The following is a 25,908-nucleotide window of genomic DNA, read 5'->3' as shown; positions in this document are numbered from 1 at the left end:
ACCTGCTGTTGTACAACTTCTTACTGTGCCCACCCAGTCCAACGGTGGCATCTCCACATCAAAGTGGCTGAGTCACAGAAAACACACTAGTAGTCCAGTAATTTTCTAAGTCGGTTCCGTGACCCACGGGTGGATCACAGGCGGGTGTCAGGAGGGTAGCAGAGCCATGCATCGCGGTATTCCAGATCCCGGGAAGTAGTGCTCAATGGCCGCAGCAGCCAGCTTTTAAAAATGGTGGCTGCAACGAGCTCTCCGAATGCTGGCCGTGCTGCGCATGAGGGCCCGCTCACTGGTGCGCAGGCCCAGATCTCAGCGAGAAAGACTGTCTCCTCCTGACGTCAGCGTGCTGTCCCAGCAGAAGATTTTTTTTTTTAATTCAATGCAGTCTTCCTGCCTGATGCGACAACAGAGCAAGTCACGTGCTATGTACACTGATGTCACATGTTCTGGGTGCAAGAGAGATTCCTCTATCTTGCAGCTGCTAGCAGTGTTGGTGTGAACTCCAGGGCCTCTGGTGAACAAGTCATGAAGAAGAAACTAAAAACAAGAACAAAGCAGCATACAGATGATTACTTGAGTTGTGGGTTATTAATTATGCCACTGCAAATCCGGATTCAAAGTTCATATGTGTTATATGCAGTGATGCAAAGAAAGTTTTAAACCCTCAAAGCTTCAAAGACATTAGTAGACTGAGCATAACGAGTTTGAGGACAAACTTTTTTTTTTCAACGGATGTAATACGATCTTAAATCATCAGTTTTAGTCATTATTAGAAATGTAACATTGAATAACAAAGAAAGTGCGATTGTGAGGACCAAGCAGGCTCAACTGTCACATTAAAGGTAAGTGAAATTGTTGGGGTGCGAAGGTCAGCCGTTGTAGGTAGCGAAGGATAGCCGGTTGGTAAAAAGGGGTCCCGGGCAAAAATGTTTAAAAAACACTAGTAGTGGATGGTCATTTTTCAGACTAGAGACATGACCTAGTCTTTGTTATGCAGAGTATTTTTTCAAAATTTGCAATGACACAAGACTTGCAAGTATTGTGAACTGTGAACAGAATAATGATAGACCCCAAGAGGGCATATACAGGCTGATGGATTGGCAGACTCATGGCAGATGAAATTTAATGCAGAGAAGTACAAAGTGGTTTTGGGTGGAAGAATGCAGAGAGGCAATGTGAAATAAAGGGTACAGTTCTAAAGAGGGTGCAGGGACAGAGGGACCTGGGCATTATTTGTATAGAACGTTGAAAGCCTGAGAAACTGCTTAAAAAGGCATATTTAATTTTTAAATAGAGTCATCGAGTACGAAAACAAGGAGCTTATGGTGAACCTGTATAACACTCTGGCTCTGCCTCAACAGACATATTGTGTCCAGTACTGAGCAACACACTTCACAAATTACTGATGGCACGAGTGAACGTGTAAAATGTATTTACAAGAATGGTTCCGTTCTGTTGGAAAAATAGATTGGAGATGCTGAACTGTTTTTCTTGGAGAAGAGAAGGTTGAATGAAGATTTTATAGAGGTTCTCAAAATCATGAGGAGTCTGGACAGATTACATAGCCGAAACATTGATGAAGGGTCGAAAGCCAGAAGAGACAAATTTAGGGTGAATGACATAAGAAACAAGAAGACGGTGGCGCAGTGGTTAGCACTGCTGCCTCACTATGCCAAGGACCCGGGTTTGATTCAGGCCCCGGTATCACTGTGTGGAGTTTGCACATTCTCCCCGCATCTGCTGGATCTCACACCCACAGCCCAAAGAGGTGCAGGGTAGGTGAATTGGCCACTCTAAATTGCCCCTTAATTTGAATTTTAAAAAAAAGAAACAAGATGCCATGAAAAAGATTTTCAGCAACGAGGGTTTAGAGTAATGCGCTGCCCAAGACTCTGATGCAGGCAGATTCGATTGTGGCTTTTAATTTTAAATAATCTTTATTGTCACAAGTAGGCTCACCTGAAGTTACTGTGAAAAGCGCCACATTCCAGTGCCTGTTTGGGTACACGGAGCGAGAATTCGGAATGTCCAAATTACCTGGTGGATTTCGATAATTGCCTTAAGGGATAAAGATTGCAGGGCAATGGGGGTAAAGTTGGACTAGCTGAGTTCTTGCAAAGAGTGAACATAGATATGATGGCCCGAATAACCTTCTGTGCTCGAACCATTCTATGATAATGATTGCAGTCAATTTAAAAAAAACTTTTTATAAATTTTAAGCTTTGACATTTTTATCACTCTTCCTGAAAAAAAGGAACTGGAACTGTTTGTCAAATTCCAATACTCTATACTGGTCACCATCTTCGTAGGTTAAATCGAAGAAAGAGGGAGTCATCCTTTTGTTGAATATATTTTTGTAAATATTTCCAATTAAGGAGCAATTTAGCGTGGCCTATCCACCTACCCTGCATATCTTTGAGTTGTGGGGATGAGACCTATGTAGACACGGGGAGAATGTGCAAACTCCACATGGACAGTGACCTGGGACTGGGATCAAACCCGGATCCTCAGCGCCGTGAAGCAGCAGTGCTCACCATGCCACCCCTGTTGAATGTATTTTTGTATTATTACTTTATCAGAGTTACAAAGCCAGAGCTCAGAGTGTGGACAGAGGCAAGCCCCTAATTCAGCACCTTGCCTGCTCCAAAAACCAATTCAAATTGAATCCAATGCATGGTCCCCACAAGAGAGACATACCGGATCCAGGCATTACACCTGACCTCATGCTCATCTTAGTCAAAAGGGCGAGAAGCCGAGGGCAGCACGATGGCACAGTGGGTTAGCCCTGCTGCCTCACAGCGCCTAGATCCCAGGTTCGATCCCGGCCCTGGGTCACTGTCCGTGAAGTTTGCACATTCTCCCCGTGTTTGCGTGGGTTTCGCTCCCACAACACAAAAATGTGCAGGGTAGGTGGATTGGCCACACTAAATTGCCCCTTAATTGGAAAAAATGAATTGGGTACTCTTTTATAAAAAAAAAAAAAATTTTAAAGGCCGAGAACTGATGCTGAATGTATTTTAAATGCAAATTACATTTCACCGGTTTGTTCTAAGCTTATTATTTATCAAAATCTCCTACTTCTGAAAGAAAACCTTTAACAGGACTGTTGTCTAATTCTCCTCCTCCTTCTACTTGTAACTTATTTTGGTTCGAGGACCGCTCATGATTCAGTGTGCAGCACCATGAACTGAATCTGATCCTTTGCATGAGGATTAATAGACATCCGCCATTAAATAGGTGAGAGGAAACTCTATCCCATCACGTAGGATGTCCCCCTCTCCCAGTAGGTAACTTTGAAGAATATACTTTATCTCAGTGTTCTTCAAACTTTTTTTCCGGGGACCTATTTTTACCAACCGGCTGACCTTCGGGACCCACACCGGCCGACCTTTGCGACCTACGCCGGCCGATCTGCGCGACCCACCATTTTCTCTTGCCTTGTTTGCTGCTGACAAAAATGGAGGAAATGGTTTTGGGTCCCTTTGGCCCTCATACACGCTCCTCCAATGGAATCTGTTGGATGAAGGTGAAGCCTTCTGGTGTCAGAAAGTATGGAGTCTCCATCTGTCCAAAGTTCTGAATTTTTTTCCTGTAAAATTTTATCAAATAAACTACCCCCCCCCCACCCCCGAACTTGTAAAACAAAATAAAATGAATAAAATAAATGTAAAAATGAATTAAACCCCCTCCAAACTTGCAAAAAAAAAACATGAATAAAATAAATGATAAAAATGAAATGACTATAATAAATTAATAAAAACCGCTACAGAATTTGCAAAACAAAAGCTGCAACCGTTTTTTAAAAATAGCGGCCGCACTGCGCATGCGTGCTGATTATGCGCATGCGCGCCGATCATCATGCGCAATGCGGCCAAATTTTTTTTTTAAACAAGTGCACGGTCGCTTACAGCCAGTGCTATGAAAAGCCGGCTGCTGCGCGGGGATTTGCGCGATCGGGAGCGCTGTGGGCAACGGCTCCGCGACCCTCCCAACACCCACCCGCGGGTCGCGCCCCTGACTTTGAAGAAAACTGCTTTATCTGAATGGCAAAAGTAAATAGACCAGAATTCCACAATTGATCATTGATCAAATGTAAATTGTGGTATGTATGGTACTTAGTTACATACATCGAGTGAGTACTAGGTGTGATCTTGTTAAGTGCTTGTGTTAGCTAGTTTCCACTGGAATGGCAATGGCATTACTTCAAGTTAGAAAGGGGGACTGGGTTGCTCTATCCAATGGATATTATGCTACCTTTGCTGCAAGAGCACTCACTGACGCTACAATACCAATCTCTTCTGACTCGCCTCTGGCTGGAAAGGATTCATTCTTGGATTCACAGTCAGCACTCCCAGGTATTAGAGATGTAGCATCTTTCCTCAACATTTTACCCTATCTCAGCTCCCTAAACTGCAAAACCAGCACCACTCTTGTTCCAACAGTGTAACTATTAATTCACCACAAGCTAAACTGATTCATGACGCGTAACGCTCACCATAATAAGCTTCTCTCAGATTATTTGGGGTCACTCATCTCTTTCCTTCTCCTTCATTTTTCTCTCTCTCCTCCCAAAAACTGGCAATGCACGAGTAAATATGGTGTTGCAGCAATTCTAATTTATAAACGAAAAGCTAGGGGGAAAAACTTTCAAGTTTCAACCTGGATTTGTACTTTGTGAATAATTATCACAGTTTCATTTTAAAGTTGCCAATAGTACAATTCCATGAATTTTTCTAGAAAAGACGTCTTCCCTAAAGTAATAGTTGAAATATATATTTTGTGAATTCTGCTTTGATTAATACATTTTCAGACCTCAGTGTTGGTTTGCTTAAGGTCTATATTTAATTGAAGTTGATTAAATGAATATGCAGCATATTGTTGATTGTTAGCTTCAATGTGAGATCTACCCAATGATGAAGTTTTGGTCACTGTTCTTGCAAAGGCACAATGCATAATTCAGAGGAGAATGCTGGAAAGATTGTCTGGATTTTAGATTGCTGAGCTCAACCTATTCCTGTTGGAGGCTGAGACCTCTCCCTTTGCATCCATTAATTCATATGCCTGAAATGTCAAAAATATTATTCACCATGTAACTTTTATTAGCATGTTAAAGTAAGCACCTAGTAAGAGCTGATGGATTTAATATTTTACTACGGAATATTAATTATAAGACTCGTGCATATTTGTCACTGAAGTCACATTTGCATGAGGGAAAAGGATGCAAATTGGATTTCTTGTAGCTTATTAAAAGTAAACCATAATCTTGGCATGAATAGGAAGTAAACAACAGTTTTGGCAGCATTTATAATGGTAAAAGATTGGTTAAAGCCTTGTGTGAAGAAACATGATCTGCTTCAGGTGGTGAACTATGTTGCGACTTTTGAAATTGAAAAACAAGCAGCTTTCCAGTTTGGAAATAATAGTGGGATGTCCTCTAACTCCAGTCCTACATGCTTTCTTCCCACGCCCCTTGTCCTGGTATTATTCATGGTATACTATTGAAGATTTTCAGTATCTCACGGGATTGGTATTTAGACTGAAGATATATTTTGGTTCTTTGTTAAGGGGAAGAAAATGCATTTTAATTGGTTGAGGTGTCAGTTTAAACTTTTAAAAACAGGCATCTTATTAACAGAATAGTCTTTAAATCTTGATGTCTCCGTCTTTCAACATCCTTCTGAACTGAATTGAAACCAAAGCCTTTCTCCTTGGATGATCCGTAATGTAGTTTCAGTTCAAGACCAAAGCCAATGTTTCTATATGCCACTATTCTTTATTTAAATTCAGTCTGAATTGGTTTAGTGTGCCTTTTTGTGCAATGATTGCCTTGCAGAACCAGGCTCTATCCAAAAGCGCTGCTCTTCCATTGTAGTTTGCCTGGTTGATGAGATCTACCATGCGGAATTAGTGAAGTCTTGCGACACTAAAACTCAGTAGAAATTGGAGTTAAAATTCTCGGATGCAAATGTCATTCTAATTGGTTTGGGTTAGAATCAAATACATTTACAGGTCCCATCTTTCCCGCGCCTCCCGCCAATGGGGATCCTAGACAGAATAGTCTCTGGGAGGGACGAAGGGGAGGGTCGAGTCTCGGGTATTTATAAGGTGCTCATGAGGGAGGAAGGGTCCCAGACAGAGGAACTGAAACTTAAATGGGAGCAGGAGATAGGCGGGGAAATGGAGGATGGGCTGTGGGCAGAGGCCCTGAGTAGGGTAAACTCGACCGCGACATGTGCTAGACTCGGGCTGATCCAATTTAAGGTCGTTCACCGGGCCCATATGACGGTGGCTCGGATGAGCAAATTTTTCGGGATAGAGGACAAATGCGCTAGGTGCGCGGGAGGACCAGCGAACCATGTTCACATGTTCTGGGCATGCCCTGAGCTGAGGGGGTACTGGGAGGGATTTGCGGGGGTCATGTCCCAGGTGCTAAAAACAAGGGTGGTGATGAGTCCAGGGGTGGCAATTTTTGGGGTTTCGGAAGACCCGGGCGTCCAGGGGGAGAAAGAGGCCGATGTGTTGGCCTTTGCTTCCCTGATAGCCCGGCGACGAATATTATTGGAGTGGAGGGACTCGAAGCCCCCGAAGACTGAGTGGTGGCTTGCGGACATGTCGAGTTTCCTGGGGATGGAAAAAATTAAGTTCGCCTTGAGGGGATCTGTGCAGGGGTTCACCCGGAGGTGGCAACCATTTATTGACTTCTTTGCGGGAGAGTGAGCGTCAGCAGGGGGGTGGGGGGGAGGGGGGGGTAGAGTAGAGTAGGAGGGAAAATATGGTGGGTAGTACCGGTGGAGGGGAGCGGGCTTGTGCAATATGTTACGGTGGAAGTATTGAAAGTATGTGGATGTTTGCACATTTTTGCCTTTTTTGCTTCCTTTCTGATGATGTCTGTAACTGTTTATAAAGCCAAAAACTACCTCAATAAAATTGTTTATTAAAAAAAAAGAATCAAATACATTTGATTTGATGGTTAGCTGTCAATCCTTAATGTGCAACATAAGTTCTGAATGTTTCATGTTTAAATATTTGTGCATGTTATGGAATGCGATTCTGTGCTATTATCAAGACTAGTTTCTACTGGTTTTCTGCTGACTTTGCTTTATCCACATTATGAACTCTGGTGCCTTCGTGTTGCTATGGTGTGCTTCGTCCTTGATCTGATTACTGGTGCAGCTCATTTCTTTGTGTGAAACTGTCTTTGAAAATATGTTTATTTAAACAATAGCTTTTTTATCTTGCTTAATGAAAATGTTGTTTTAATCTCCAATTAGGTTTTGCATGTGTCAGGCTTTTTTGTGTCTGTTGAAGCTATGTGTTTTATCATGACCTGAGATTGAGTGCTGAAATCCTCATTTTAAAATGGGTATTAAAACTGGGACTTAATATTTACACTAAATAGCCTTCTGCCTATCAGATCTATCCGGAAATAGTTGATTACTATCACTGATGTAGTGATCTTTGTATATGAATATACATGATCAATATATGTAAATTTAGTACAGTCATTTCAACACCAGATGTCTCACTATCAGATGGTATAAGAAAGACTTTCCCGCTCTTTCTGAAAGAGTATGCTTCAGGAGAGTGAACAGACAAGACATAGATTAGCTAGAGAGAGAGAAGTTATAAGTTATTTCATTATTACATTGTATAGTTAGTTGGTTATCTTTACTGTATTTTATTTATTTTACTAGTTGAGTATTAAGTACAAAGGACTCTCAGAACATTATTTATATTACTCATTAAATTAGTTCATCTTTAAAAGAAGACTATTGTTTACTTCATCAACTCGGCTGGTTCAAAGAATAATATATATATTACGTAAGTAATGTGAGAAGAGAATTTTCTAATAGCCCACTGCCAGTAATGTAACACTTGGTGTGTTTTACTACTACCAAAATATAAATGTATTATTTGTAACAGCTACTATAGGAAAATCTTCTCCAAGGAGCAATCCATCACCTATTGGAGAAGAACTCTCTTAATACCATATAATATATTTAGCAAGAGGAATTCAGCTATCAGATTAAACAAGAGCAATTTATTCAATCTACTAAATTAGCCGGTGATGTGCATATACATTTATCCTAATCAGTGGAAAGAGTACTTTCAGTGATTTTTCTCACTAGTGGTTGCCTTGATGGTAAAGTCTTTGGAGAAAGAAAAATTACAGATTATTTTTCTAAGAATGTTAACTATTTTCATCCTGTCTCTGTCCTCTCAGTTAATTCTTTGCACTTGGCCTGTATTTAATGGAACTGCACTAATATTACAATTTGCAGCTGCAAATTGGTCTGTCAAGTTCAAAGTAGTACACTTCCTTGGAGCAAGATACCAGAGTTAGATCAGCAAGGTACTAGATACAGTGTTAGTGATCTAACCTACTTGCTAGCCTCAACACTGCTTTCACAGTCTCGACACAAACAGATGGTCTCGGTGATGAAACTTTCTCCCTGTGCATCTCACACTGGCCTCCATAATGGTCTGTGTTCAAAGACAACCTGCTTGTGAACCTATGCAACACCGCATATCCACTTCAAGGAAGCTTAACCCCATCCCTCCAAAATATACCTGCTTTCCTTCAATGTGCAACTAAATAGTTCTGTCTCAATTATATGACCAAAGTTTTTTTTAAAAACAAGTATTTACCTGAATATGAGTGGCAGTGGGCTATTAGAAAATTCTCTTCTCACAGAGTGCAAAAATATCAATACATCATCAGAGCTGCAACCTCATCCACTGATCTTAAAAAAAAAAACATTTTGAAGTAGAAAGGTGTACACACGGGCGTGCACTGAAACTTTGTTTAAGGAGGAAGAAAATAGATTTTCAATCTGGAAAGATTTGAAATGAAAGACATTAAAATTCAAGGAGAAACAGCTGGAAAATCTCAGCAGGTCTGGCAGCATCTGACAGCTTTGACAAAAGGTCATCTGTACTCGAAACATTCGCTTTTTTCTCTCCCTACAGACGCTGCCAGACCTGCTGAGATTTTCCAGTTGTTTCTCTTTGGTTTCAGATTCCAGCATCCGCAGTAATTTGCTTTTATCCAGATATTAAAGTTCATTTGGGTTATATGGATGAAAACCTGAGTGTCTTGAATAAAAGCTTCATCTCTTTCTTATTAAATAGATCATGCTGTGCGGTTAATATTTCTCAGCTTCACACTATCACTGTAGGGTATGGTCTAGAACACATTGTCTTAATAGCTTTTGCATATCTTCTCATTATGCAACCAGATATAGTGGGCAAAGAATTGATCTTAAGTACAAAGAATAATTCTCCCAAGGTCACTACTGATATTACTAATTTTATGAACGCACAAACCTCATTAATTTGCAAGTGCAGTGCTGTCAATCAGGAGCTGCAAGATGTTGCCATGTCAGCAAAGGTTGATCGGTATGCAGTTGAGGAGGTTGAATTCATTCTATCTGGAGAAAAGTCTCCACTCAACAGTGCCTTTCAACTCCAGCTGTCAAAGGATTGGGCTATGACCTGCGATTCTGTTGTGTTCTCATAAAAAAACTCTGCCAAAAGAATTCTGTCCTTCAAACATATAAAGACACCTTAACGATTCTGGGATCCCTGATGGGAATGTGAGATTGTGGCATAGTGTTACAGTTTTGCTGGGAGTGTGGTGTCAGTTAAATATGGAATCAGTAATGCTCGTTAAACCCTACTGCATATACTTTGTAGTATCATGGCCAGCCCCTTTATTTAAACTTGGTAGGAAAGTGAATGTACATAGGTACGTTTCTAAGAAAGAAGTGCTCTGTTAAACTTCCTCCCTGTGAAAGTTTCAGGGTATTAATTTAACATTAATAACATATTTAACTCAAAACGGGTTCATTTGTACAATGGAGTATTAGATTATTTGTCCTTAGAACCTTCAATCTTCTTTAAAGGAGTTGATCATTGTAAGCATTAACATAGAACATAGAACAGTACAGCACAGAACAGGCCCTTCGGCCCTCGATGTTGTGCCGAGCAATGATCACCCTACTTAAACCCACGTAACCCGTATACCCGTAACCCAACAATCCCCCCATTAACCTTACACTACAGGCAATTTAGCATGGCCAATCCACCTAACCTGCACATCTTTGGACTGTGGGAGGAAACCGGAGCACCCGGAGGAAACCCACGCACACACGGGGAGGACGTGCAGACTCCACACAGACAGTGACCCAGCCGGGAATCGAACCTGGGACCCTGGAGCTGTGAAGCATTGATGCTAACCACCATGCTACCGTGAGGCCCCAATGTGGCTATCTGGGCAATTTTATTATATTATCTTTAGTCACTAGTTAAAGTCACAATGTTTTCCTATATGACTGTGATGCACCATCCCTTCTCATCCTTCTCAAGCTGTCTGATTTTTGATATGGGTGACCACAGATCTTCCTGCAAAACCCACCTCCTTTGCTCAGTGGAGTCGGAGCCTCTTTGCCTGGTTCAACTATTGAGTTGTAGTCAAAATCTCTTACAATGGCTTCTTTCCCTTCCACCACACAATCGTCTTTGATCTAGTGTATGACATTCAGTCCAACATGAGCCAAGATTTGTTCCAGTTATATTTGGGAATATTAATGTCTTCAGTCCTGGCCACTAACTCCATCAGCCATTGTCTCAACCTGGACCAAATTGTTCACAACCTCAGCAACTTAGTTGATCTTCAACTGAGCTTCTAAATCCCTATTTTCTACATTACCTGTACCCACCTCCGTAATACCACCTTTCCCCATTCTCAGCTGCCAAAACTGTCATCTGTACGTTTGTTGCCTCCATACTCACTGATTCCAGTGCTTTTCTAGTCAACCTTGTATCCATCACTCCTGAAGAATAAGCAGATCCAAACTCTGCTGTCTGTGTCTTATCTCTCCTAAAGCTGTAGTCATCCATCACCCAGCTCTCGATGATTTATGGATCTCCCGATGATTGGTTCCCGATCCAGCAGCGCCTCAATTTTAAGACAGTCATTCACGTGTTCAAATTTTAAAAATTCATTCTTGGGATGTGTATGTCACTACCTAGACCAATTAGTCCAACCCTAACTGCCCGTGAAAAGGTGGGGGTAAGCTGCTTTTTGAACTTCCCAGCCTCTGGCCTGCTATTGTAGCCATGGTATTTATATGGCTAGCCCAGTTCAGTTTCTGGTCAACGGTAATCCCCTGGAATTTAATAATGGTTATTCAGTGATTACAATGCCATTGAATAACATGGGGCAATGGTTAGATTCCCTCTTCTTGGATATGGTCATTGTGTGACTCAAATGTTATTTGCCAGTTGACAGCCAAAGCCTGGATATATGTCCACGTATTGCTGTATTTGGATACGGACTGCTTCTGTATCTGGAGTCACAAATGATGCTGATAATCATGCAATAATCAGCGAACATCCCCATTTCTGACCTTATGATCGAAGGACGGTGACTGATGAAGCAGCTTAAGATGGTTGGCCCATGGACAGTACCCTGAGCAACTCCTGAAGTGATGCCCTGGAGCTGAGGTGGCAACCATAACCATTTTCCTTTGTGCGAGGTGTGACTCCAACAGCAGAGTTTTTTTCCTAATGCCCATTGATTTCAGTTTTGTTTGGGTTTTTTGATGCCGCACTCAGTCAAATGCTGCCTTGATGTCAAGGACAATCACTCCTCTCACTTCAGGAGAGGCCTTGTTTTTTCCTATCTCTTAGCTCCTTCACCGTCACAATACTTTGCGAGCTCTGTGTTCCTACAACTCTAGTCCCTTGTTCATTCTTCACTTCGGCCCACCAATGTTTTCTGTATATTATATTTCATTAATCAAAACATGAAATAAACTGATGTACAAATGTTGCAGGTTATTACAAACCTTATCACAAATTTTGATTAATGTATTATATTGGGTTAGTATGTTTTTAATCAATTGTACCAGACAATGAAAATATTCCCATTAATCAGGATGAAGTATTTTAATCTCTGATTTAATTAAGACAATTACTGCATCTATCTCATTACTGATGCTGTAATTATTACACGGAATAATATAGGAAAACTCAAACTAAACTGATTATTAATTGAGCATCAAAAACTTGTGTCATCGTATAAGAAAAATTGGTAGGTTTATGTTGCTGCCTGAAAGTCTAAAACAAACTTCAGTCCTATTTCTTGTTACCATTTAACTAGTTTCTCAGACAGATAATTGTTTTATGGTCTTGGACAGTAGTGCCGCATTCTTATTTACAATCTGGCCTGAAAATGTGAAAATTAATTCACAATGGCATCTTTGTTCCTGATGTTGCTGAATATTTACAGGAAGGCTTTACTTTCATGGACATCAACATGCTTCACTCACTATTTCAGAGCACAGTTGTCCATATCAATAACTGGTTCTGCATCATAATGATATAAAGCGGTGTTGTTTGGCTTTGTTCCTTTGTGTTCCTCCTTGGAATCTGAGATCACTAAGAGGAGATTCACTTTTAGATTTCCTTGGTTCTGGCCTTGTTGCAGTTCTGACAACTGTAAAGTAAGAATTAACTTCCACACCAGTGCCCCTTAGATTTCGGAAGGTTTTTCAGACCATTAAACTTTAGGTCCAGTGCTGTCGCTATCTTTGGTGTGTTCTCTGCACTTGAGTTAAATCCGCAATGAAAGAGTTTATGATGGGAACAATTTATCTTGTTGGTTCATCATCTGAGACAGCCAGACGGAAATAAATAGCATAATGTGGGTAAAAATATGAAGCAAGAAACATGCATCTCAGGCGGCACAGTGGTTAGCACTGCTGTCTCACGGCGCTCAGGTCCCAGGTTCGATCCCAGCTCTGAGTCAATGTCCGTGTGGAGTTTGCACATTCTCCCCGTGTTTGTGTGGGTTTCGGCCCACAACCCAAAGATGTGCAGGGTAGGTGGATTGGCCACGCTAAATTGTCCCTTAATTGGAAAAAATGAATTGGGTACTCTAAATTTAAATTATAATTACATATCTGCGAAGCTGTTGTAGGGCTTCCAAGTTATGAATTTGTTAAATTTAGTGCAAGTGGGTACTGCTTCTGCCTAGCTGTGATAGGGAATTCTCAGCAGTTGTTGAGCCATCTTCAGTGTGGAGTTCAATCCAGTTAATCATCTTGGAACAGTTTTTTGTTCTGTCCATTTGCAGCCTGTTGTATTTTTGTTCCATATTATTTGTTGGACTATGCTTGAAATGACCCATAAACATTGTATGTTTTGCTGTTCGGTTTTCAAACTGGCAATATTAAATTATATTCTGCTTGATCACAGTTGACGAAGTGATGCACAGCATGTATTCAAATTGCACAAGATTGGCAGCTGCTATCACATGTGCTTCCTCAAAAACCAATTGTTATCTTGCCTTGTATACATTGTTCTTTGCAATAGCCAAGAAATGCTCTGGGCATGTTTAAGTGTAGTTTCTCTTTGACATTGAGTTAGACCTCACCACTGCCTTTCTCAATCCTTCCACCAACTCTGCGTTGTCAAACTGCTTGTTCTGTCTGGGATGAGCCAAACGTTCTTCCAGCTATTTGGAAAATCGAAGTATCTATCTCATGCCACTGTTTGAATTAATGTCAGTATTTATCTGATTGCTGTCATGTGAAAGGCCTTACATTCTTATCTATGATAAAGATGCCATGTACATACTAATAGCTGTTGCCATGCTTACTGTTGGGACATAAGGCAGCACAGTGATTAGCACTGCTGCTTCACAGTGCCAAAGACCCGGGTTCAATTCCAACCTCGGGTAATTGTATGTGTGGAGTTTGCACTTTCTCCCCATGCGTGCATGGGTTTCCTCCGGGGTCTCTGATTTCCTTCCACAATCCAAAGTTATACAGGTTAGGTGGATTGGCCAGGCTAAATTGCCCCTTAGTGTCCAAGGATGTGTAGTGTAAGTGGGGTTACGGGGTTACAGAGATGGGGTGGGTGAGTGGGCCTAGGTAGGGTGCCCTTTCAGAGGGTCAGTGCAGACTTGATGGGGTGAATGGCCTCCTCCACGGTAGGAATTCTATGGTTCTAGTGTCTAAACAAAATCAATCAGATGTGCAGTGATTCCAAATAGTTGTAATTGCTCACACATGCAGTTATCACCAGTCGTAACAGCTGCCACTTTCTTCAATAGCACTGACACTGTAACTTTTTCATTGTTGTATAGAATGTCTGTTTGTGAGAAAATGCCTCCTAGTGAAAGGATGATCTGAAGGCCGAGGGTGGGTGAAGTTACTATCTGAAGAACATCTCTCAGCCCGCTGTTCACAATGTTGATGGGTCTGCAATCAATAAATCTCCACTTTCCAGTGGCATTGGTTATGTAATAGTCTTGGCTTCATTCATGTACCTGCGGCGATCCTCAGTTTCTCATAGAGTACCTTTTGAGAAACTGATTTTGGTTTCTAATTTTGTTGCCTTGACTTCACATCACTTTGTAACTTCTTTTAATCCCACCACTTATATCCTCTGTGATGGCACTTCACATGTCATCAATCCCATTCTGAATCAACTTTCATCACACAAATACCTTTTCTTGACACTTGGCATAGTGGACACTTGCTCTGTCCTCAAACTTTATCTGCCTTTCAAACGTGGCATTATCATGCTCTCTCTTCAAATACCTTGACCCCTTTGTTACTCCCAAACCTCTCTTTACCCTCTGCAATCTTATAACATAGCATTGTTACTTTATGGTATGCTTCCTTTCCAATCATTTTTGGCTTGAATCCTTTTTTGTTTTCTGCTCTGCCCACAGCATTGAAACAGCTACTGCCAGAGTCAATAGGAACATTCTGTGTGCTACTCTTTATTATTTTCCACAACCTCAGGGTGCTGCTCAGCATGGCCAGTTCTATCATCCCCTTTCTCCTGGGCCAATGCTACCTCTATACCATAGCCAACTGTTAGATTAAATGGAAGGGTTCTCCTTCTGCCCCAAGTTTATCTCTCACATACGCCACAGATTTTCATCGTTGATTTTCTTTTTTTCACCTATAAGCTATTCTTTGGTGACATCACCTATATGTACAACAACAACAATTAACTCCACCTTCCCCACCATCCTTAACTCGATGACCACAACGGCGCTCAGTTTCCCTCCAGTCTGATTGCTCACCTGATAGTATGTTGTAAATGAGAAGGCATTTTCTCCTAATTGCCTTTGGCAAGACCAAAGTTATCCATTCACTTCCTGCCAAAAACTCTGTTCTCGTCCTTAATTTGCCTCCCTCCATAAATGCTCAACTCGGGCTGAAACCCGCAGTTCTGAACTGAGTTTTTAAATTCCTCAATCCATCATCCAGTGAGAGAGTTTTGTTCCAAACTCTGCAACAGTGCCTGATTCTGCTCCTGTCATGACTGAAAACCTCATTCACACCAATGTCACTTGCTAACCTCCCAAATACCACGCTATATAAATTACAACTTGTCCAAAATTCTGCTGCTCGCAACCTATTCCACACCTGCTTCCCTATAATCTTTGTCCTCTCCAACCTTCAGTGGCTTTATGGAGAATTCACAAAAGGGTAAGTTCAAAAATCTTGAGAGAAATGTCAAGGCTGTAGAGCAGAGTGGTGATTTGTGTTTTTTTTAAAAAAAAAAACAGAATGCATGAGGAAGGGACAGAGTTTAATAAGATATTGGGATATTAGTGACTGGGCCGGCATGGTAGCACAGTGATTAGCACTGTTGCTTCACAGTGCCAGGGTCCCAGGTTTGTTTCCTGGCTTGGATCACTGTCTGTGCAGAGTCTGCACTTTCTCCCTCTGTCTGTGTGGATTTCCTCCGGGTGTTCCAGTTCCCTCCCACAAGTCCCAAAAGACGTGCTGTTAGGTAATTTGGAAATTCTGAATTCTCCCTCTGTGTACCCGAACTGGCACTGGAATGTGGCGAGTAGGGGCTTTTCATTGTAACTTCATTGCAGTGATAATGTAAGCCTACTTGTGACAATAAAGATTATTATTATTTTGTAAGAGAGCTTTGCTGGCTTCTCAAACAAATTCTGAGTTCCCTTATCTGTCTCTGCCTACTTTTGTTTTGTATATGTATTTACATGTTGATTGCCTTTTGTCTGCACCTCTCTTTTGGCTTTCAATTCTCCTGTGTGTCTGACCACATGGCTTTTGTATCTTAACTTCCTTCCTGTAGGTACTGCTTCCAGGTTACAGGGACCAGTATTTCTTATTATCCAACAAACTTACAATTGATCCCTTTACTATTGATGCAAACACTTAGTTATTTTCAAACATTCTTAAAAGCAATTACTGAGTCCACAGACATGTTAAATGAATTACAGATTTTCTTTATTGTGCTACTTCTCAGTCAAATGCCATCACACTGGCATACCACATTTGCAGTATTAGTCTGCATTTTGCATCGTTTTCATACATCAATTACTCAAACAATCAATTGGGGAACAGATCTTGTATTGTGCAATTTCCAATAGCCTTGTTGTGAAGAAGCCTCAGGGGAAAAATAGTCATAACGTAGTTGAGCATGAGTGATTTAGTGAAGCTTGATGCTTGGGTTTGAAATCTGGATAAAATTCAACGGTATCGGGAGTACGTTGGCTAACTAAATTGAGAAACTGGACGAAAAGATATGCCACAAGATGAGCAATTTTATATATTTAAGGAATTAGTTCATGATTTGGAATGAATATTCATTCACTTAAGGAATAAAACCCCCAAGGGAAATGTTGTCTCGCCATTGCTAATAAACAAAGTTAAAGATAGTATTAAAGGACAAGGTTGTCAGAAAGAATAGTAAACCTGAAGATTGGAACGATTACAAAATTCAGCAAAACATGACTAACAAATGGAAAAAATGAACAAGGAAATGAGAACAAGTTTGCTAAAAATGTAAAAGTGGACTGTATAAGCTGCTGTAGGTGAATAAAAAGGACGAAATTCGCAAAAGTGACCGTGGGTCTCTTGGGGACAGAGACAGAAGAAATGGGGAGTAAAGAAATGACGGAGTCATGCAACAAATATTTTGTATCTGGCTTCATGATAGAGGACACAAAAAGCATTCCCAAAATAGTGCGGAACCAAGGGTGTAGTGAAAATGAAGAAATTAAGGAAATGGGTATTTGTAAACAAATAGTACTGGAAAAATTAAACTCTTCACAAATCCACTGAACCTGATGGTTCATACTCTAGAATTTTAAAAGAGGCGGCTACAGAGATAGTGGGTGCATTGATTTGATCTTCCAAAATTCCCTAGGTTTTAAAATGATCCACAGGGATTAGAAGATAACAAAGGCAAGTCTATTCTTCAAAAAAGACAAACGGGAAAAAAATTGCAGAATTACAGACCAGTTAGCCTGCAATGAGTGGCCGGGGAAATGCTAGAAACTATTAATAGGGGCATGAAAACACGGTATTGAAAAAATCATCAAATGATTGGGCAGAGTCAATATGGATTTGTAAAAGGGAAATCATGTCTTACACATCTGTTAGTTGTTTTGAGGATTTAAGTAGCAGGGTGGATAAAGGGGAACCAGTGGGTATGGTGCATACAAGAGGTTAATGTGCAAAATTGGGACCCATGGGATTAGAGATATAATGTTATCATGGACTGAAGATTATTTAATAGACAGAAAACAGCGAGTAGGAATAAACAGAAACTTTCAGGGTGGGAGGCTGTAAGTACCAGGGTACCACAAGAATCAGTTCCTGAGCCTCGGCTATTAATCTACATCACTGACTTCGATGACAGACCTGAGTGTAATTATTCAAGTTTGCTGTTGGTACAAAGATGCCCAGTCATTGAATATATTCAAGTCAGAGATTAATAGAATTTTCGATACTAAAGGAATCGAGGGATGTGGAAATAATGCAGGAAGAGACAGCTGAGGTCGAAGGTAAGGCTTGATGCTGGGGAACGGCAGAGTGGGGTCAAACGGCTAAATGGTCTCTTCCTGTCCCTATTTGTCATGCTCTTCTGACTCCCATTCCCAAGGCATTGAATTCAAAATACTGTTCTCATTTACCAGTCCTTCCACAGCCTTGACAGCCCCAACCTCTGCATTGTCTTGCAGCCTACATGTGAGGGAGCACTCTGATTTTCTGGCAGTGGCCTCAAGCTCTGTTGCAAGAGCCTTCAGCTGTCTTGGCCATACAGACTGAAGTACTCTCCCTTACTTACCTCTTCAAGGATCCTCCAAACATTATTGAATATATTTTGGGCCTCCTCCTCTCCTCATTCCTTGGTTTCTGGTTCTATCTATACAATGAGAGTTAATTGCTTTTATTAAGATTTATAGCTACAAGTAGCTTTGTTTCTGTAAAAGACATTATTGCTAGAAATTTATATATCTTACCATAATTTCCTCCTTGTGTTTAATGAGATGTTGCATCCTTATGCCATGCAGCTTTACTTAAGCTATAATTCAGCACTTGAGTTTTAAACATTCATTATTTCCTACAATAGATGTATGGTGCGAGGCAAGTTTTTTTTTACACAAAGGGTGGGAAATACATGGAACGTGCTGCCTGGGGAGGTGGTGGGAGCAGGTACGATAGCTGCATTTAAGGAACATCTAGACAAATATATGAATAGGGTCGGAATGAAAGTATACGGACTCCGTAAGTGCAGACGGATTTAGTTTAGGAGGTACCATGGTCGGCGCAGGCTTGGAGGGCCGAAGGGCCTGTTCCAGTGCTATATTGATCTTTGTTTGTTTATCCATTGGGGAATTTTAAAGATAAAGGAGATCACTTTGTGTATTTCTAATCCCCTTCTCAATCCCTATGTCTCGGTTTTTGTTAACAACAAACCACATTCCTCTGTGTTTATCAAAATGAGAGTGGATTAATTCAGTTCTAATTTCGACTCTAGTCAGCGACACATTTTGGTTCACGGAATCCCTGCAGTGCAGGAGGAGGCCTTTTGGCCCATCACGTCTGCACCAGCCCTCAGGTATAGAATGCATTTGTCGAATGCTGGATTGCTAACATTTTGGCGGGCACTTACTTTACTGCGCGAGCTTTTGAGATTTCTCCAATAAAAACATGTAAATTAACAGTTTATTGCCATACATTTGCTCTGGAGCGAGTTCGTAAAGGTGGAATGTTTTGCTCAGAATATTGAGCTCACCTCCTCACAAAATTCACAAACTTATCTGAAGTCATTGGAAAATACTTTGAATCTTACTGATGGATTTTGTCAAATGCGCATTTATCATGTCATACACAGCCTTTTTGGTGATGTCACTTCCAATATGTGAGATGGGGAGAGTAGAAAGAATTTAGAACAACGTGACCTACCAAATTTGCTAAACCAAATAGCAGACTTAACTCAGTGATGGCGCATTCACTCTGACTCTGTAGGAGATAACATATTGGTATGGATAGAAGATTGCCGAGCTAACAGGAAACAGAAATTTGGCATAAATGGTTCTTTTTCTGATTGGCAGGATGTAATGAGTGGTGTGCAACCGGGGTCAGGGCTGGGGCCTCACCCATTTATAATTTATATTAATGACTTGGATGAAGGTGCCGAAGTTACGTTTGCAAAATTTGCTGATGGCACAAAGTTAGGTAGGAAAATAAATTTGAAAGGACAAAGGTACATAGGTTAAGTGAGTGGGCAAGGATCCATCAAATGGAATATAATGTGGGCAAATGTTATATGGTCCATTTTGGCAGGAAGAATAAAAAATAAACTTATTATCTAAATGGTGAGTTCTGAGATTCAGAGGGATCTGGGTGTACTTGTGTATGAATGACGAAAGGCTAGTATGCAGGTAGAGCGAGTAATTAGGAAAGATAATAGAATGTTATCATTTATTGTGAGGGAATTAATTATAAAAGTAGGGAGGTTAGACTTCATTTATTCAGGGCTCTGGTCAGACCACATCTGGAGTACAGTATTGGTCTCCTTATTTAAGGAAAGATGTTAAAAATGCTAGAATTGAAGGTTTACTCGACTAAACTAGGAATGGGTTGGGTGGGTTATTTATGAGGAAAGGTTGAACAGGCTAGGCTTGTATCTGTTGGAGTTTGGAAGAGTAAGAGATGACTTGATTGATACAGATAAGATCCCGAGGGTTCTTGTCAGGGTGGATGGGGACAGGATGTTTCCTCTTGTGGGAGAGCTAAAATTAGGGATCACTGTTTAAAAATAAGAGGTCACTCATTTAAGTCAGAGATGAGGTTTTTTTTTTCTCTGAGGGTCATGATTCTTTGGAATTCTCTTCCTGAAAAGACAGTGGAAGCAGAGCCTTTGAATACCTTTAGGGTAGAGCTAGATAGATTCTTGATTAACAAGGGAGTGAAAGGTTATAATTTCTGTTCATGTTTTTAATTTCAAATTCCACTGGTTACTGCTCTCATATTAGGCCTTATCTCAGTTTTCCTTTACATGGGTGAGCAGGAATGTGGGGTGAGGTTATAATCAGGGCAACCATGATCTTATTGAACAACGGAGCAGGCTCGAAGGACTGAGTAGCCTACTCCTGCTCCTAATTTATATGTTTGTATGTGCGAATAAGAAAGATGGCAGTTCTAGTCCTACTCCAGAGATTTGAGCAAAAAATGTAGGCTGGCATTTCAGCACAATACTAAAGCAATTTTCACCGTTGTTGATGCCACTTATCAGTGTGCCCACCCCCGTAGGGTCTAGCTTGATTATAAATGGAAAGTATGTAATGAAAACCCATAGGGCACAAATTTATATCCTACAACTGGGCTGACTTGATTTCTCACAAGTATAACAACAGCAAATGCTGTGGCATAAATCACATCCCACAGTTCTTAATCATGTACTTCTCTTGTATCATTCATTACTGAAGAGGAAGAATTAGTTCGAAGCAAAGAATGGGAATGGACTTCTGTTGAATGTGAGCCAGTTCATGTCATTTTATATTAGCTCCATTATAGTAAAGTATAGTAAATGCTTTGTGAAGACAATATCTTGTGTAACAGCTTTAATTTTTGTTTAATATTCACTTCTGTTCGAATTTAACAGCTTCCATTTCTCGGTAATCAGATGCAGATTATTTTCTCCCAAACGTCCAATGATCCTTTTGGAATTTTGATTATCTGAGGAAGGTTAGCTCATTGGAGCACTCTGTCCTGGACTTTCAGTGTCTGCCACGTTACCCCTTATAAAGGATCAACTCAGTGGATGGGATTTTGGAATTGACATTCATTTCTGTTCATGTTGTTAATTTCATATTCCACTGGTTACTGCTCTCATATTAGGTCTTATCTCCATTTTCCTTTACATGCTGTGACATTTGTGCTCTGACAAAGTTGGACTACAGGTGTTCAAGGTGCCAATAGATAATATTGTTTTTGACATTTTTTTTTAAATGTAGATTTGCAGGGAATAAACTAAACTGTCAAATCTTCAGGAGATTTAACGTCAGTCACCCTGTACAGAGCAGTGGCATCTAAGGTAGTTGTGCAACATAAATACGCTGTTACAATTATTATATACTAGTAACCTGAAGGATATTGCATTGTCTAAATAATTATAGGTTACCAGGTTACAACATTGGTTGACCTGATCAAAAACATGATTTTAATTTCTGTGAAATTTATCACTATTTTTCTAATTACTGCAAAGCATTACTTAAGCCTCATTCTTGTCCATAACACTAATTCAACCAAATGATGCATGCAGGAAGGACCTTTGAAAATAAATTTGCAATTAATTCTGGTGGCGGGGGTTGCTGCACATTGAATTGGTTTGAGAAGAGAACGGGAAGGTGTGGCTGGCGATTGGCCAGCAACTGGAAAGGAAAGAGGATACTGCAGTATGGTCCAGTTCGAGAAGGATGGTTGGAGGCATGGGAATGCAGCAAATTAGCGTAGTCAGGTAGAGGAGAGTTTACTGCAGCTTAGTGTTTGGGAGAGGGAGGAGTTTCTGCAGATTAGAGGTGTTACTGATCAGGATAGATTGGCTCATGCTGCAGATTGGAGATGTTGGAAAGGACTAGGGAGAGTTCCTACCGATTGAGATAGTGTTGATCAGTTGTGAAAGACTGGAGGAGGCTGGGAATGGTTTCTGCTGGGTGAAGTGGAGATTTGTTTCTGCTTGGGAAAGGTTGAGCTCTGCAGTCAGTTTTAGGTTATTTGTTTGGCATCAAAATTAACAATTTGCACTGAGGTGCCTTTCTGAGCTAACTTTAACATATAGCCATGAGGCAGCCTCCATTCAGGTAGCACAGGCACAAAAATCATGCTGGTTGTGATTGTTGATTTATTGGGGGAATGCATTTATTTTTTTATAAACTTGGAGTAGCAAATTGCACCTTTTCTTCAATTAAGGGGCAATTTAGCATGGCCAATTCACTTACACTGCACATCTTTTTGGGTTGTGGGGTGAGATCCACGCAGACATTGGGAGAGTGTGCAAACTTCAAATGGACAGTGACCAGGGCAGGGATCGAACCTAGGTCCTCAGCGTCTTGTGACAGCAGTGTTGGGGAATGCATTTATGACCTTAGGAAAGCCATCAATATCATCACTTAAGTTCCATCTGAAAGTTAACGTGTAGGATTCAATAACAACCTATTTACATAGCATCTTTAATTAATGAAATGTCCAAAGGGCCTTCACAAGAAAAGAAAACTTGCAGAGTTCACATCAACAAATCTTTTAAGATGGCAGGACAAGTTGAGGAGTTTATTCAAAGGTATGTAGAATATTGGGCTTATAAATAGAGGCACGGCATACAAAAAAAGAAGTAACTTATGCAAAACTTCATAAAATCACTGGTTAGCCCAGAGCTGAATAATTGTGGCCAATTTTAGGTACTGCACTTTAGGAAAGATGTCAAGAACTAGAGCATGTAGATGCAATTTAGGTGAATTGTATCAGGGCTAAGAGACTCCCACTATGCAGAGAAACGTGATAAATGGAAATTGATCTGAGAATAGAGATGGTTAAGGAGAGATTTAACAGAGGCCCTCAAAGTTGTGCAGGGTTTTGTTATGTAGTGAGGGCGAATCTGTTTCTACTGTCAAAAGAGTCAAAGAAAACCAAATTAAGATATCCGACAAACGAATGGTGCAGTAGAGGGCAGGAGATGGAAATGAGGAATCTTTTTTTAAAGACAAGTTACGATCTGGAATGTGCCACCTGAAGGAGTCGTGAAAGCAGATTCAACAGTAAAATTCAAAAAATAATTTCATAAATATTTGAAAAGGAAAGATTTAACGAACTATGGAGAAAAAGCAGCAGATGGTACTAACAAGATAGCACTTTTAAACAGCCATCTTAGGCATGATGGGCTGAGTGGCCTCTTGCTCATTTCAAAATATGGAATGAATTCTGTGTCACGTTTTTGAACTCAAGCATATGGAGCTCAGTGGAAGATAACAGTAGCTCTTAACTGGTATATATTCTCTCTCTTTTTCAGTGCATCGAAATTGGAGACTGAACACAATTGGGAACAACTGTCGGAGCCTGTTTCCTCCCACCACAACAACAGGAACAATGAGAGACCTGGGTAAAATGAGCTCAAATTGTTTGCTTTGCGCATACATAGTTTTACTGTAGTTTTAGCTATTTGAACTTTTGCGGTGAAACACACAAGGCTATAATTATATACTTCAGAATGCACAGAAAGTAAATAAAATAACTGAACATTCATTTCCAAGAGCTGACGCAGGCACAAGAGTAAAATGGAGGTTTTCTGTTGTAGTTCATTATTTGCTAATGTATAGTTTTGGAACCAAGGGGGATGACAAGCAGCAGACCAGAACACTCATCAGTGGAGAGTTGATATATCTCAATTGATCAAGGCAGGAGGTTCAGAGTGATGGGTATAATACAGATGTCATGGGGCTCAGGGAATCACTGAGGTGATAGATTGGAGTGATATAGAGCCCTTGAATTTTTTTACATTAAGATTGTTGTTGAAATTATTTACCACCCAGATACTAGCTAATTTGGAAAACAAATTGTTTTGTTTTGTACGAACAGGCTAGGAGTGCGGGCAAAGAAGTGGCAGATGGAATACAATGAAAAAGTGTGCGGTTATGCACTTTGGTAGAAGGAATGGAGGCATAGACTATTTGCAAAATGGGAAAAGGCTTAGGAAATCAGAAGCATCAAAGGACATGGGAATCCTAGTTCAAGATTCTCTTAAGGTTAACTTGGCAGTTAGGAAGGTAAATGCAGATTTAAATCTCAGACCATGCACTGCACTGGGTTGGCCTGCAGGTTAGCAAAGACGTTAACCAGCACCCGCATTGGAGGTTGGATGTGGGACTTTTGGCGGGTGAAGGGATGTGGGACTTTTGGCGGGTGAAGGGGTGTGTGAGCGGTTGAGGAAGTGCATTCAGAGCTACCTGCAGGTCAATGACACGGGGGAAATTTCAGCAGCGGTGGTTTGGGAAGCTCTGAAGGCGGTGGTCAGAGGGGAGCTGATCTCGATCCAGGCTCAGAGGGAGAAGGTTGACCGGGCAGAGACGGACCGACTGGTAAGGGAGATATTACAGATTGATAGGAGGTATGCGGAGACCCCAGAGGCAGGGCTTCTAAGGGAACGACGGAGGTTGCAGGCGGAGTTTAGCTTGCTGACCACAGAGAAGGCAGTGGAGCAGCTGAGAAAGGCGAGGTGCGCTATTTATGAACATGGAGAGAAGGCCAGCAGAATGCTTCCACAGCAGCTTAGGAAGAGGGAGGCAGCTAGGGAGATGGGGAAAGTAAAGGACGGTTAGGGGAGCCTGGTTGGTGATTTGGTAGGGGTGAATAAGGCGTTTAGGGATTTCTGCAGGTCGGAACACTCTACGGGGCCGAAAGGGATGAGCACTTCTTGGACGGGCTGAATTTCCCAACAGTAGACGTGGAGCAGATAGAAGGGCTGGGGGCCCCAATTGAGCTGGAAGAGATAGTGGAGGGCTTGAAGGTCATGCAGGCGGATAAGGCCCCAGGTCCGGACGGGTACCCAGTGGAGTTTTATAAAAGGTTCTCGGGGATATTGGGGCCAGTGTGTTGAGGATGTCCAATGAGGCAAGGGAAAGAGGGGTGCTGCCCCTGACTATGTCACAGGCAACGATTTTGCTGATTCTTAAGAGGGACAAGAACCCGGAGATGTTCGGGTCCTACAGGCCTATCTCCCTGTTGAATGGGCATTCCAAGTTGCTGGCCAAAATCTTGTCCTCCAGGATTGAGGATTGTGTTCCGGACGTTATTGGAGAGGACCAGACTGGGTTTGTTCAGGGTAGGCAGCTGGTGGCCAATGTAAGAAGGCTGTTAAATGTGATCATGATGCCCCCGGAAGGTAGGGAGATGGAGGTAGTGATCGCAATGGATGCAGAAAAGGCTTTTGATCGGGTAGAATGGGATTATCTGTTGGAGGTGTGGGAATGGCAGGTACTGGGACGGTTTGGATTTGGGCGGGGCTTTATTGACAGGGTCAGGTTACTGTATCAGGTTCCTGTGGCAAGTGTACGGACGAATAGGACAACTTTGGATTATTGTAGACTGCACCGGGGGACGAGACAGGGATGCCCCCCTCTCCCCACTGTTGTTTGCACTGGCTATAGAGCCATTGGCAATTGCTCTGAGAGCCTCAAGAGGCTGGAGGGGACTGGTCCGGGCGGGGGGAGGGGGGGGGGGGGGGGGGGGGGGGGTGTGTGTCGAGCACATGGTTTCACTTGATGCGGATGATCTGCTTCTGTACGTTTCGGACCCAGTAGAGGGGATGGAAGAAATCATGAAGATTCTACGGGAACTCGGCCGGTTTTCGGCGTTGAGTAGAGTCAACAACATGTGCCAGGCTCAGCCTGATACAATTTAAGGTTGTTCACCGTGCTCACATGACAGTGGCCCGGAGGAGCAGATTCTTTGGGGTGGAAGACAAGTGTGCAAGATGTGCGGGAGGACCAGCGAACCATGTCCACATGTTTTGGACATGTCCAAAGCTTAGGGGATTTTGGCAGGTGTTTGCTGATGTCAT

The 25,908-nt window shown here is 41.5% G+C and overlaps 1 protein-coding gene across 1 annotated transcript in view; it reads left to right on the top strand.

Annotated features, from left to right (window-relative positions):
• LOC119971629 (activating molecule in BECN1-regulated autophagy protein 1-like) overlaps positions 1–25,908 on the top strand; it is a 520,908-nt gene that overhangs the window by 427,752 nt on the left and 67,248 nt on the right. Inside the window, 1 exon segment of the mRNA XM_038807450.1 lies at positions 23,362–23,451. Within this exon segment, the coding sequence (XP_038663378.1) occupies positions 23,362–23,451 (90 nt within the window).

Source organism: Scyliorhinus canicula, chromosome 9 (genome assembly GCF_902713615.1).
Source record: "Scyliorhinus canicula chromosome 9, sScyCan1.1, whole genome shotgun sequence".
NCBI lineage: Eukaryota > Metazoa > Chordata > Chondrichthyes > Carcharhiniformes > Scyliorhinidae > Scyliorhinus > Scyliorhinus canicula.
The sequence above is the reverse complement of the archived record's forward strand: the minus strand, read 5'-3'. Positions and strand labels throughout refer to the sequence as shown.